Below are 13,886 nucleotides of genomic sequence, written 5' to 3' on the forward strand. Positions count from 1 at the left end.
AAAATTGGGGGAAGTGCCTTGGTATATGGATGGATGGATGGATGGACACTTTACAAGACATTCGCCTAAATATGCCAAGCTAAACGGTTAATTAAACCTGGGCTTCTTTTAAGTTACAAGTGGATTACTGATGATGATACAAATGATAGTTTCAATATTGACAAGTTAAACCCTACAGTAGTAAAGGCTATCCGACTGCTTCTGTTATCAAATCTAGTGTATGAACAGTGGTATCTACAAAACTACATTATATATAAAAGGCTGCCAATAATTGGGAAAAAAAACAATTTGGAATCACTTGTAACAGTACAAGAATGAATATCCAATGTCATTTGTCTAATATTTTAAAATATCCATATTAACCCTTTTACCCCCAGGCTATTTGGAAATTTCCAACCCTTAACCCCCAAGGGGTTATTTTTTTCCCAGCACATTTTGCAGTATATATTTTTTTTAAATTGCTCTAACAGCCTTAATTTTTGACATAGAGAGGTCAGGTTGGTCTCATTCTCTTGGAAAATGCCTGAATTTTCTCAAAAAATTATCAAAAAAATGCAAAAAAAAATTTAAATAACATTTTTTTACAAGGACGTACCGGTACGTCCATGTGGGTAAAGGGATGGCTTTTTTGAAACGTACCAGTACGTCCTTTGGGGGTAAAAGGGTTAAATGATAAAAATTTTGTTCATTACAAGTCAGATATCCCATCTTAATTCCACCGTGCATTCAGCAGGCGAAAAGTGCGATACTCGCACTGGTATCTCCATAACTGAACCTAACCACAGGCCGATACCAGGCCGGTAAAGTGTCCTATCTATGAAATTTTGCGGGGATGCTCATGAGGGTTCCGAAGGCACTCCTCAGAAGTCTAAAAAAATGATAAAACTTTGGAGGCTGAACATCTTTTATTATATCAACGGCAACTCAAGACTTATCGTGAAATGTGCCAAGGAGAAGCACGAATAGGAGAGGATTCCCAATCAATAGCAATTAGGTAGACATCTTTTCTCCCAACAAAAAAAAAAAGAACCCTGGCCTCTTAATTGTATATAATCATATGTCTAAATACAAGGCATAAGTAGTACTCTAAACAAACAATACACCGTGCACGTGTTCGTAAACATACTGTACATCTTGGCGCGTCGTCCCCCAGGGGAGGACGGCTCCAGTCCACACGTAATAACGAAAAGGGGGTTCCCCCAGTGCGAGGATGAAACGAGCACAAAAGCAAATAATAGAAAACTTGAATGATAAAGTTCTTATTTATTGGATAATACATTAATATTCAACACTTCACATAACTTACAGACACGGTTTTCTTACTGAGATAAACGCAGAACCTGCGGAAACTATTGCGCAGTACACGGAGGCCTTTTCGGATCACGAGGCTTCGGTGTAACGCGCAACTCGCGGAACCCATCGACTTGCCGCGTGCACGGGGCGGAGGACCGCCGTCCGGTGCACGCTAACGTAAACAAAAATGAGATGCCTGGGGCTTCACTGAGACTCGGCTGAATTCATAGTTACTCAAACCAAGGGAATAAAAAATCAACAGAAGGAAAGCTAGTTTCCCAAGAGCAAGTCCCGTTCATCTGTACAAAACTCGAAAATGAAAACAAAAGAGGTTTTCTAAACACATTAGGCAGAGAATTTCTTTTCATAATGTACACTCAAAAATGACTGGCAAAGAGTTTCTTTAATACTTCTGTATCTACAGTTTACATGTATGACCCATTATAGAAGCTAATTTACTTTTTTGTATTTTCTTTGACTACTGTATGTCAATTTATGCAAAACTAACCTATTAGTCACTCTCTCCGACCGAAGCCCAGCTTTTTTTTTTTTCCCCTTCAGGACGAAAATTTTAACGTTTAGGGAAAAATCTAACGTTTGGGAATATCATATCTAGCTGGTCTGACACTGCAAATGTTGCCGCTGATCCTGGTCGTCGTCGTCTTCGTCGTAGATGGAATGGTTTTGGCGTCTGTTTCTGTTCGTCCTTTCGATTTCTACCAGGTTGCATTCTTCGCTGTCGTCGGGGATTATTATTTCAGGCCTGGGGGGAAAATATATATCAAAATTTTGTAAATTCTATTATCATTATTACTTGCTAAACTACGACCCTATTTGGAAAAGAAGGATGCTTTTGCTAAGCTACGACCCTATTTAGAAAAGTAAGATGCTTTTTGCTAAGCTACGACCCTATTTGGAAAAGCAGGATGCTTTTGCTAAGCTATGACCCTATTTGGAAAAGCAGGATGCTTTTGCTAAGCTACGACCCTATTTGGAAAAGCAGGATGCTTTTGCTAAGCTATGACCCTATTTGGAAAAGCAGGATGCTTTTGCTAAGCTACGACCCTATTTGGAAAAGCAGGATGCTTTTGCTAAGCTATGACCCTATTTGGAAAAGCAGGATGCTTTTGCTAAGCTACGACCCTATTTGGAAAAGCAGGATGCTTTTGCTAAGCTACGACCCTATTTCGAAAAGCAGGATGCTTTTGCTAAGCTACGACCCTATTTCGAAAAGCAGGATGCTTTTGCTAAGCTATGACCCTATTTAGAAAAGAAGGATGCTTTTGCTAAGTTACAACCCTATTTACAAGTCTATTAGGAAAAGCAGGATGCTTTTGCTAACGTACGTCCATATTTCGAAAAGCAAGATGCTTTCGCTAAGTTACAACCCTATTTGGAAAAGCAGGATGCTTTTGCTAAGCTACAACCCTATTTGGAAAAGCAGGATGCTTTTGCTAAGCTACGACCCTATTTGGAAAAGCAGGATGCTTTTGCTAAGCTACGACCCTATTTGGAAAAGCAGGATGCTTTTGCTAAGCTACGACCCTATTTGGAAAAGCAGGATGCTTTTGCTAAGCTACGACCCTATTTGGAAAAGCAGGATGCTTTTGCTAAGCTACGACCCTATTTCGAAAAGCAGGATGCTTTTGCTAAGCTACGACCCTATTTCGAAAAGCAGGATGCTTTTGCTAAGCTATGACCCTATTTAGAAAAGAAGGATGCTTTTGCTAAGTTACAACCCTATTTACAAGTCTATTAGGAAAAGCAGGATGCTTTTGCTAACGTATGTCCATATTTCGAAAAGCAAGATGCTTTCGTTAAGTTACAACCCTATTTGGAAAAGCAGGATGCTTTTGCTAAGCTACAACCCTATTTGGAAAAGCAGGATGCTTTTGCTAAGCTACGACCCTATTTGGAAAAGCAGGATGCTTTTGCTAAGCTACGACCCTATTTGGAAAAGCAGGATGCTTTTGCTAAGCTACAAGTCTATTAGGAAAAGTAGGATGCTTTTTGCTAAGCTGACCTATTTTGAAAAGCAGGGTGTTCTAAGTCCAAGGGCTCCAACAGGGAAAATAGCCCAATGAGGAAAGGAAATAAGGAAACTGATTAAATAGTGTGTCTGAGAATACCCACTTAACAAGCTAACTCTAACCCAAGACAGTGGAAGGCCACGGTACAGAAGCTACGGCACTACCCCAAACTAGAGAACAATGGTTTGATTTTGGAGCGCCCTCCTAAAAGAGCTGCTTACTGTAACCAAAGTGTCATCTACCCTTACCAAAAGGAAAGTAGCCACTGAAGAATTACATAGTGGTAGTTAACCACAAGAAGATTTTTTTTATTATCTAAGTGTTGATGGGAGAAGTACAAGAGGAAGGCCAAGGTTTGGGTGGATGGATGGAGTGAAGGAAGCTCTGGGTGATAGGAGGATAGATGTGAGAGAGGCAAGAGAGCGTGCTAGAAATAGGAATGAATGGCGAGCGATTGTGACGCAGTTCCGGTAGGCCCTGCTGCTTCCTCCGGTGCCTTAGATGACCGCGGAGGTAGCAGCTGTAGGGGATTCAGCATTATCAAGCTTCATCTGTGGTGGATAATGTGGGAGGGTGGGCTGTGGAACCCTAGCAGTACCAGCTGAACTCGGTCGAGTCCCTTGTTAGGCTGGGAGGAACGTAGAGAGTAGAGGTCCCCTTTTTTGTTTTTGTTTCATTTGTTGATGTCGGCTACCCCCCAAAATTGGGGGAAGTGCCTTGGTATATGTATGTATGTATGTGTTGTCAGGTGTATGAGGAAAGTGGAGGATGTGTAAAGAATAGGCCAGACTATTCTGTGTATGTGTAGGAGAAGGAAAAACGAGCATTAAGTGGATAACATGCATGAGAGAGACGAGACCTTCATGAGTTACCCAATATTAACAAACCCTTGCCAGTATTTTTGATAGGTCTATTCATTAGCTCCTCCTCCTTTCTCCAAATAAACAGAGATCAACAGGACATTTTGAATTCTAATCAATAAAGTTCCTTCTAATAACAAGGATGGAATTCAAGTATTACAATTGTGTAATCAGTATGAACAATAGGTCTTTATATTGAACAGGCTAAAATAAGTATTTTATAGTTTATTTATGAATGATCTACTTTAATGTTACAGTTCTTAAAATATGTTGTTCATTACTGTACTTCTCCTATACTTTATTCCTTTATTTCCTTTCCTCACAGGGTTATGTTTCTCGGTTGGATTCTTTGGGCTTATAGCATTCTGCTTTCCAACTATGGATATAGATTAGCTATTATATTATAATAGTAGTAGTAGTAGTAGTAGTAGTAGTAGTAGTAGTAATAATAATGATAACAATAACAATAATAATAAATATTAAATCGTACAAGTGAATACAAAACCTAAAATGTTGAAAAAAGCAGTGTAACATTGTGACGAGTAAAAAAAAAAAAAAAAAACCCTAAATACGTAAAACAACCGAACACAGTCCACGTCTACTCACCTTGCCGGGAGGATCTTCTCCAACTTAGATATACGTTCGCTATTAATGTGCGGGGGGAAGTCCACCATGAACTGAATTAGAAGACGACCCTTTTCGAAGGGACTTTTGTAAGTTGGCATACCCTCCCCCATGACGCATTTCACGTCGGAGTTCTTGATAACTTCGCCTGTTAGTGGGAAGTTCGAGTCAATATTCAGTCATATGTTTTTTACTTTGAACTAACACCTATTGGATATTTATATCAACAAACAGATGAAATTTTAGTATCTAAATGATTGGAATAGAAGCAAGAATATAAGTTAACCCTTTTACCCCCAGGCTATTTGGAAATTTCCAAAAATTTTTTCCCAGCACATTTTGCAGTATATTTTTTTTAAATTGCTCTAACAGCCTTAATTTTTGTCATAGAGAGGTCAGGTTGGTCTCATTCTCTTGGAAAATGCCTGAATTTTCTCAAAAAATTAAAAAATAATATGAAAAAAAATATTTTTTATAGCATTTTTTAGCAAGGACGTACCGGTACGTCCATGGGGGTAAAGGGATGGCTTTTGTGAAACGTACCAGTACGTCCTTTGGGGGTGAAAGGGTTAAAAGTAGGTACATTTATATAAATATTTTATAAGACTATGAAAATAAATAAAACATGCAGCAATTGGATATTTATATCAACAAAGAGATGAAATTTTAGTATCTAAATGATTATATCATGGATATAGGCTAAAAGTATCTACATTTGTATATATGAAAACTACTTTTATAAGACTAAAAATAAATAAAATTTAGTGCAATTGGATATTTACATAAGTCTCTCGCTATTTTGAATATAATGTAAGACAATAATAACTACATTTACTACATAAAAGCAAACTATTTTAATAAAACTTCATTACTGACTCCTTCAAGAATAAGGTCAGGACTTTTAGAAACTTTAACCAACTCATATAGGAAAATAGGGATTTCAAATATATCAATTGGAATGTAAGAAAGAACTTATGTTTACATAAATGCAAACAATTTTTACAAGAATTTATTAAAATGAAAAACAAAATAATACCATCACCATTACTCGAGTGACCATTTAACCCTTTAACACCCAGGCTCTTTGGAACTTTCCAACCCTTAACCCCCAAGGGGTTATTTTTTCCCCAGCACATTTTGCAGTATATTTTTTTTAAATTGCTCTAACAGCCTTAATGTTTGTCATAGAGAGGTCAGGTTGGTCTCATTCTCTTGGAAAATGCCTGAATTTTCTCAAAAAATTATCAAAAATATGAAAAAAAAATTTTTATAGCATTTTTTTGCGAGGACGTACCGGTACGTCCATGGGGGTAAAGGGATGGGTTTTGTGAAACGTACCAGTACGTCCTTTGGGGGTAAAAGGGTTAAAAAACGAACTCATGACTTTTATTAACCCTTTTAAACCCCAAAGGACGTACTGGTATGTTTCACAAAAGCCATCCCTTTACCCCCATGGACGTACCGGTACGTTCTTGCAAAAAAATGCTATTTACATTTTTTTTGTCATATTTTTGATAATTTTTTGAGAAATTTCAGACATTTTCCAAGAGAATGAGACCAACCTGATCTTTCTATGATGAAAATTAAGGCTGTTAGAGCAATTCAAGAAAAAATATACTGCAAAATTTGCTTGAAAAAAAAGACCCCTGGGGGTTAAGGGTTGGAAATTTCCAAAAGAGCCTGGGGGTAAAAGGGTTAAAATGAAAAACAAAATAATGCCATCACCATTACTCATTGAGTGACCCTTTAAAAAACAAACTCAGGACTTTTAATAACCCTTTTATCCCCAGGCTCTTTGGAAATTTCCAACCCTTAACCCCCAAGGGTTATTTTTTTCCCCAGCACATTTTGCAGTATATTTTTTTTAAATTGCTCTAACTTCCTTCATTTTTGTCATAGAGAGGTCAGGTTGGTCTCATTCTCTTGGAAAATGCCTGAATTTTCTCAAAAAAATTATCAAAAATATGAAAAAAAAAAATTTTATAGCATCTTTTTGCGAGGACGTACCGGTACGTCCATGGGGGTAAAGGGATGGCTTTTGTGAAACGTACCAGTACGTCCTCTGGGGGTAAAAGGGTTAAAAAACAAACTCAGGACTTTCATTAACCAACTCGCACGAAAACTGGAAAACTCGTACCGTACCTGGAATAGCACTAACCACGATAGTTCTCTCATCTAAGGTCTTGATTGGTCGCTGGAATCCGCACAATGCCTCTACTAACGCGATGTGCATCTGCATCGTAAGGTCATTGTTCACCCGCCTGTTTGGGGGAAGGAATGAAATCTGGCGTAAGTCTGAAGACTGGGTGATCTCTTTGACCAATTTAACCAACTAGGTTTAACCAACTACCTAGTGACATTGGTAATATCAACACCTATAGTCCATTTCTTTTATCGAGGCAGATTTGCACCGACTCGCAGCGGTGCCCTTTTAGCTTGGAAAAGTTTCCTGATCGCTGATTGGTTAGAATTATCTCGTCCAACCAATCAGCGATCAGGGAACTTTTCCGAGCCAAAAGGGCATCGTTGCGAGTCGATGCATATTTGCACCGACTCGCAGCGGTGCCCTATTAGCTCGGAAAAGTTTCCTGATCGCTGATTGGTTGGAATTACCTCGTCCAACCAATCAGCGATCAGGGAACTTTTCCGAGCTAAAAGGGCATCGTTGCGAGTCGATGCATATTTGCACCGACTCGCAGCGGTGCCCTTTTAGCTCGGAAAAGTTTCCTGATCGCTGATTGGTTAGAATTATCTCGTCCAACCAATCAGCGATCAGGAAACTTTTCCGAGCTAAAAGGGCACCCGCTGCGAGTCGGTGCAAATCTGCCTCGCTAAAAGAAATTGACTATAGTAAAATAAACAAATAAATAAGTTTTATAAATTACATGTACATTAGAGTAATTTCAGTATTAAGATTTTCTATTAACCAAAAATTTAATTCAATTGAGAGAGAGAGAGAGAGAGAGAGAGAGAGAGAATTTTCTATTAACCAAAAATTTAATTCACTTTTCCTAAGTCACTGGTGTAGAGAGAGAGAGAGAGAGAGAGAGAGAGAGAGAAATATTTTCTATTGACCAAAAATTTCATTCACTTTTCCTAAGTCATTGGTGAATTGAGAGAGAGAGAGAGAGAGAGAGAGAGAGAGAGAGAATTTTCTATTAACCAAAAATTTAATTCACTTTTCCTAAGTCATTGGTGAATTGAGAGAGAGAGAGAGAGAGAGAGAGAGAGAGAGAGAGAGAGAGAGAATTTTCTATTAACCAAAAGTTAATTCACTTTTCCTAAGTCATTGGTGAATAGAGAGAGAGAGAGAGAAAGAGAGAGAGAGAGAGGAGAGAGAGAGAGAGAGAGAAATTTTCTATTAACCAAAAATTTAATTCACTTTTCCTAAGTCATTGGTGAGAGAGAGAGAGAGAGAGAGAGAGAGAATTTTCTATTAACCAAAAATTTAATTCACTTTTCCTGAGTCACTGGTGAATGAGAGGAGAGAGAGAGAGAGGAGAGAGAGGAGAGAGAGAATTTTCTATTAACCAAAAATTTAATTCACTTTACCTAAGTCACTGGTGAATTTGAGAGAGAGAGAGAGAGAGAGAGAGAGAGAGAGAGAGAGAAATTTTCTATTAACCAAAAATTGAATTCACTTTTCCTAAGTCATTGGTGAATTGAGAGAGAGAGAGAGAGAGAGAGAGAGAGAGAGAGAGAATTTTCTGTTAACCAAAAATTTTATCCACTTTTCCAAAGTCATTGGTGAATTGAGAGAGAGAGAGAATTTTCTGTTAACCAAAAATTTTTATCCACTTTTCCAAAGTCATTGGTGAATTGAGAGAGAGAGAGAGAGAGAGAGAGAGAGAGAGATAACATTATTACAGACCTTCTTGGCAATTGTTTAATGTAGGTAGTAATAAAAAGGACAAAAAGCTGGTATGGAGAAAAGTTGATCCCAAAGAATTGGTTGCGGAGACATCGCTGGGGGATTAAAAAACTCTTAAATCTTCTAAAAAGTAAATAAAATATAATCTAGAATAAGAAATTGAAATGAGGAACATTGGGATCATGAGATTTAGCTACTTGAGCAGATGGAAGAATTCCAGATGGAACAAGTTCATTCAGCTTCAGTGGGCAGCTTTAAACATGAAACTGCAAAGGTGATAGACTGCAAAATACAAATAAGACTTCGCACACGCACAGATGTTAAAGAAAGGATGCATGCATTGCCATGTAAAGCAACTGCGGTTCATTATCGAAGTCATTGGGCCAGGGCATCAAAAGTGCCGAGTTTGTAATCGTGTGGGGGCATTATGACAATTGCTGTCAAATAAAGAAAAAGGCAAACAGAGTTGCCCTTCAAGTGACACCACTAAATAATCTTTTAGTAAATCACAGGCCATAAAGAAATACAGCCGTCGTCTTATCGAAGCCTTCAATAGTAGCCTAACCCTGCAGGAGTCCTTACATGTGAAGTTACGTTCTGTATTCTCATGTTACCAGACACAGGTCTCCTATGTTGGACCCCACCATCTTGGCCTACTGAAGATCTGTAAGAATTGCTCGACGTCATTCCCTACAACTATAACACTAACTGCATTCAGCCATGACACCTGCTTTAGGCACCTTGCGGGCTACTCTTACTACAGGCAAGCAGTCTTGCTTTGCACTGATAAAAGTTCAGGATGGTGTTCGGACACCATTGTTGTTTTACAGCCACTGTATAGAACTTGCCATCACCTCTCTCGACTTCCCCAAGCTGATAGAGGAAGTCAAGCGTGTGAACAGGTGCAAGGAACTGGCCCTTTCTGCTACCTCATCCCTTGTCGAGGAGAGAGACTTTTTAAGCAAAATTTAATGATGTTCTGGTTGCCGAAGAGGATCTAAAAACAGCACCACTACAGCCCATGAGTGGTCCTCTTATAAGGATTCACATTAATGATGCAGTGCCCTATATTGACTGGACCTCCCGTCGATACTCTTCACTTTTAGCAGCCGAGTCAAGGAAGAACTCACCCAATGGTTACCCAAGGAATCAAAGTCTGCTGAAGAAGCTTCAAAATGTCATACCCTTATAGTAGTAGCTAAGGACTCTTATGTCCGTATCACTTAAACGACAAGTTTCCCAACCAACACACCTTTTTCCCAACTCCATTTACAGCCATCCGTAGTGTTAACTCGAAGGCAAGGTACTTTACTACAGCACCAGATGATACATGCTGAAGGTGATCAAAACTTTATGAACTTCATTACACCATGTGGTAATATAGTTTAAAGCATATAGAATAGTATCTTCTGACAAAGATACGGTAAGTACACTCGCCTTCAACGCACCTATGAAATGCTTTGAATCCAATTCTTAACAAATTAGACTTCATAAAGTTAATACATAACTAATCTAATTTCCACATCTAATACACACTAAACAATAATCTTCACAATACAGTAGTTCTTCAAACAAATGGATTGGCATAATAAATTTAGTTACCAGACAAACATAAAGGTGGGTATACACATGCGAGCAAAAGCACGAAACATGGCAGATTCCTGCACCAAAAAAAAAAAAGTGTGGGTGGGACTCTGAGCCCTAAAGACCTCTTGCGTGACGCATTTAAGGGACGTTACATAATAAGAGGACAAAACTTGCGTTGCATTTGTATCAATTGGCTATAGAGTCTAGTCAATTTGCTATCAGTCTGATCCCCTGTGTATCTACGTGTAGGCCCACCACCACGACTGACTGAAGTGAGAAAGAAGTCCTTCATTTTATAAGTTATTATGAGAAGGCTTTACGGTGATATGTAAACCATACAAGCCATTTCAATATATGTTGCAATGATGTCTGGATAGATAGCCCAGAAAAAGTGGGAAAACAATGAAGGAAAGCAAGAAAAAGATGACTTCCTTGCTAGGATCTATGAGAAGGTGGTCAAGATGAAGAAAAGTGTGATTTATACATTGGCCATCGCTGGCAAAACATTGTTTAACTAACTGCCTAACTGAATGATCACGGCAAAATTAAACAAAGCAGCGTCTGTTACAGCACCAACCTTTTGTACCAACCGTGTGTCACACAATTGTACATAATTCCTTTTGTATATACAGTATTATGCTTGTATCTTCACTCTTCCCTCGCACTAAAAAGAACCAGAATAAACATGTCTGCGTGTCACCTATGTAACATTGTCATTTTCTTCACACGCAGAACTGTTTATTCTGGTTCTTTTTAGTGCGAGGGAAGAGCGAAGATACAAGCATAATATATACAAAAGTAATTATGTACAATTGTGTGACACACGGTTGGTACATGACGGTGCCGAGAGAAGGTTGTGAACTCAAAGGCAGGATGCAATCAACTGAGTTCACAACCTTCTCTCAGCACCATCACACTTTCAACACCACAATACACATATATGCGTAAAACTATTATGCATGTATATACTCAAAGCATAAAAGTTACAGCAAAATCCTAAATGAAGCTACGAACCACACACACACCTAAAACCTTACCTGAAGGTTTCGTGTTCTTTTTCGTCGAGAACGATGATGATGTCGCCGGGGTCGAGTCCGGGCTCCTGGTCTCCCTCCCCGGCGAACACGATCTTCTGCCCGTCCTCCATACCCTTGTCGACGTGAACTTCTAAAATCTTACGGTCTTTAACAACCTGTGAAATATTAGATAGATAAGAAACACAAGAGAATAATTATCATTCAGATATAATAAATTCATGTTATGTCTCAGGGGATTAAATTTTAAAATACCCATTTTTTGGGCAATTATATATTAGATCACCAATCATATATAACAAGAGGGATTTTAATTTTGTCATCCCCACCCACCTCACCAAGTTCAACCATAGAAATCTCCCCCTTCATGTGTATGAGGGAAAGAACGATAAAAAAACTGATTATCCACTAATTTATATTAAAATCATACAAATATACTAATAAACATATCGATACGTCTACAACAAGTATTCTGAGATTTCTTTTATTGCTAGTATTCTATCTATCTACCAAGGTACTTTCCCCACTTTTGGAGGGCAGCTAAAAAAAAAAAGGGGGGGAGGGACTTTTCTTCTCTTCGCTCCTCCCAGCTTTACAACATGCATTTTGAGATTTCTTTTATTGCTAGTATTCTATCTATCTACCAGGGCACTTTCCCCACTTTTGGAGGGCAGCTAAAATAAAATAAAAAAAAAAAGGGGGGGGGAGAGGGACTTTTCCTCTCTTCGCTCCTCCCAGCTTTACAACATGCATATTGAGATTTTTTTTATTGCTAGTATTCTATCTATCTACCAAGGTACTTTCCCAACTTTTGGAGTGGCAGCTAAAAAAAAAAGGGGGGGGACTTTTCTTCTCTTCGCTCCTCCCAGCTTTACAACATGCATTTTGAGATTTTTTTTATTGCTAGTGTTCAATCTATCTACCAAGGTACTTTCCCCACTTTTGGAGTGGCAGCTAAAAAAAAAAGGGGGGGAAGGACTTTTCTTCTCTTCGCTCCTTCCAGCTTTACAACATGCATTTTGGGATTTTTTTTATTGCTAGTGTTCTATCTATCTACCAAGGCACTTTCCCCACTTTTGGAGTGGCAGCTAAAAAAAAAGGGGGGGGAGGGACTTTTCTTCTCTTTGCTCCTCCCAGCCTGACGAGGGATACAGCCTAGTTAGGTTGGAAATGCTAGGGTACCACAGCCCATCCTCCAGTTATCCATCATAGAGGAAGCTTCATATGCTAAATCCCCTACTGCCGATACCTCAGCGGTCACAAAGAGCCTACCGGAACTGCGCCGCAATTGCTCGCCATTCATTCCTATTTCTAGCAAGCTCCTTTGCCTCTCTCACATCTATCCTCCTATCACCAAGAGCTTTCTTTATTGCCAGTGGGTAATGTTATTATATTCCCCACCCCCCAGGGGTTTTCAAATATCCCTTTTCCCCTGGGATATATTGCATGAAGATAAAATTTTGGTAAAGCAGACAGAACTACAGGTTGAAACTTTCTGAATATATGAAAAAATTTGGGGGTAACAAATACAAAGGGGTCTTAAGAACTACCAAACAGTGAGTACCATTAACCCTTTTACCCTCAAAGGACGTACTGGTACGTTTCACAAAAGCCGTCCCTTTACCCCCATGGACGTACCGGTACGTCCTTTTTTTTTCATATTTTTGATATTTTTTTGAGAAAATTCAAGCCTTTTCCAAGAGATTGAGACCAACCTGACCTCTCTATGACAAAAATTAAGGCTGTTAGAGCAATTTAAAAAAAGTATACTGCAAAATGTGCTGGGAAAAAAAATAACCCCCTGGGGGTTAAGGGTTGGAAATTTCCAAATAGCCTGGGGTAAAAGATTAAGAACTACCAAACACTGAGTACCATTAAGTAAATTCCGATCAAGACTATACTCTAAGATGCCTCTTAACAAAATACATCCTTTAAAACATTGGTTCCCAACCTGGGGGAAATTTGAAGCTTCCAGAGGGGAAATAATTACACTACCTACGAACCAAAACAAGCGGAAAATGTCCTCATAGTACGTGCGGCAATTTGTTGTTAGCCATCCAATTGTGATATGATCACATCAGTTCTCAAAGACATGATATTCAAGGGGAGAATTGGAGTGTCATGCCCATTTCTGAGGCAGGCGAGTGGGCATGAGGGCTGGGGGGTGGGGGGGTGGGGGGCATGAAGGGGGAAATCTGGATGGTTGAACTGGGTGCAGGGGGGAAATGACAGGAAAAAGGTTGGGAACCACTGCTTTAAAAAGTCCCACTACACTACGCCAATGGCTGAACACGGCGCAGAAATCCGCAGAAATATTCCTCCCACTTACTTTTCTTCCTTCGCAAGTCTTACATCTATCCTTTGGGTTTATGCGTTCTCCCTGGCCCCGACAATCCGAGCACATGCTCTGCATTTGGGAGACCATTCCGGGTCCTAGCTGGTGTATCCTAACCTGCGAAGATTAAAGGTTTTGTCAATACAAAGATAAGTAACTTGCTTGAGGGTACATTCGGGCATAATATTATATCTTATTTCCCTTTTGTTTTTGTTTTTTCAATACAAAGGGAATAGATAAGTAACTTGCTTT

At 39.1% G+C, this 13,886-nt stretch overlaps 1 protein-coding gene across 2 annotated transcripts in view; it reads right to left on the reverse strand.

Moving 5' to 3' along the window:
• Window positions 1–1,243: 1,243 nt before the first annotated feature.
• The window catches only part of Droj2 (DnaJ heat shock protein family (Hsp40) member A4-like), a 31,574-nt gene continuing 18,931 nt past the window's right edge, over window positions 1,244–13,886 (reverse strand). For both annotated transcript variants that reach the window (XM_068357548.1, XM_068357549.1), the window contains exons 5-9: window positions 13,629–13,751; window positions 11,303–11,457; window positions 6,950–7,068; window positions 4,790–4,955; window positions 1,244–2,056 (exon numbers count right to left, since the gene is read on the reverse strand). In XM_068357548.1, coding sequence (XP_068213649.1) covers window positions 1,906–2,056; window positions 4,790–4,955; window positions 6,950–7,068; window positions 11,303–11,457; window positions 13,629–13,751 — 714 coding nt within the window. In that variant the 3' untranslated portion in view covers window positions 1,244–1,905. The remainder of the gene's footprint in view (window positions 2,057–4,789; window positions 4,956–6,949; window positions 7,069–11,302; window positions 11,458–13,628; window positions 13,752–13,886) is intronic.

The sequence above is a fragment of the Palaemon carinicauda genome, chromosome 34 (assembly GCF_036898095.1).
Source record: "Palaemon carinicauda isolate YSFRI2023 chromosome 34, ASM3689809v2, whole genome shotgun sequence".
Lineage (NCBI taxonomy): Eukaryota > Metazoa > Arthropoda > Malacostraca > Decapoda > Palaemonidae > Palaemon > Palaemon carinicauda.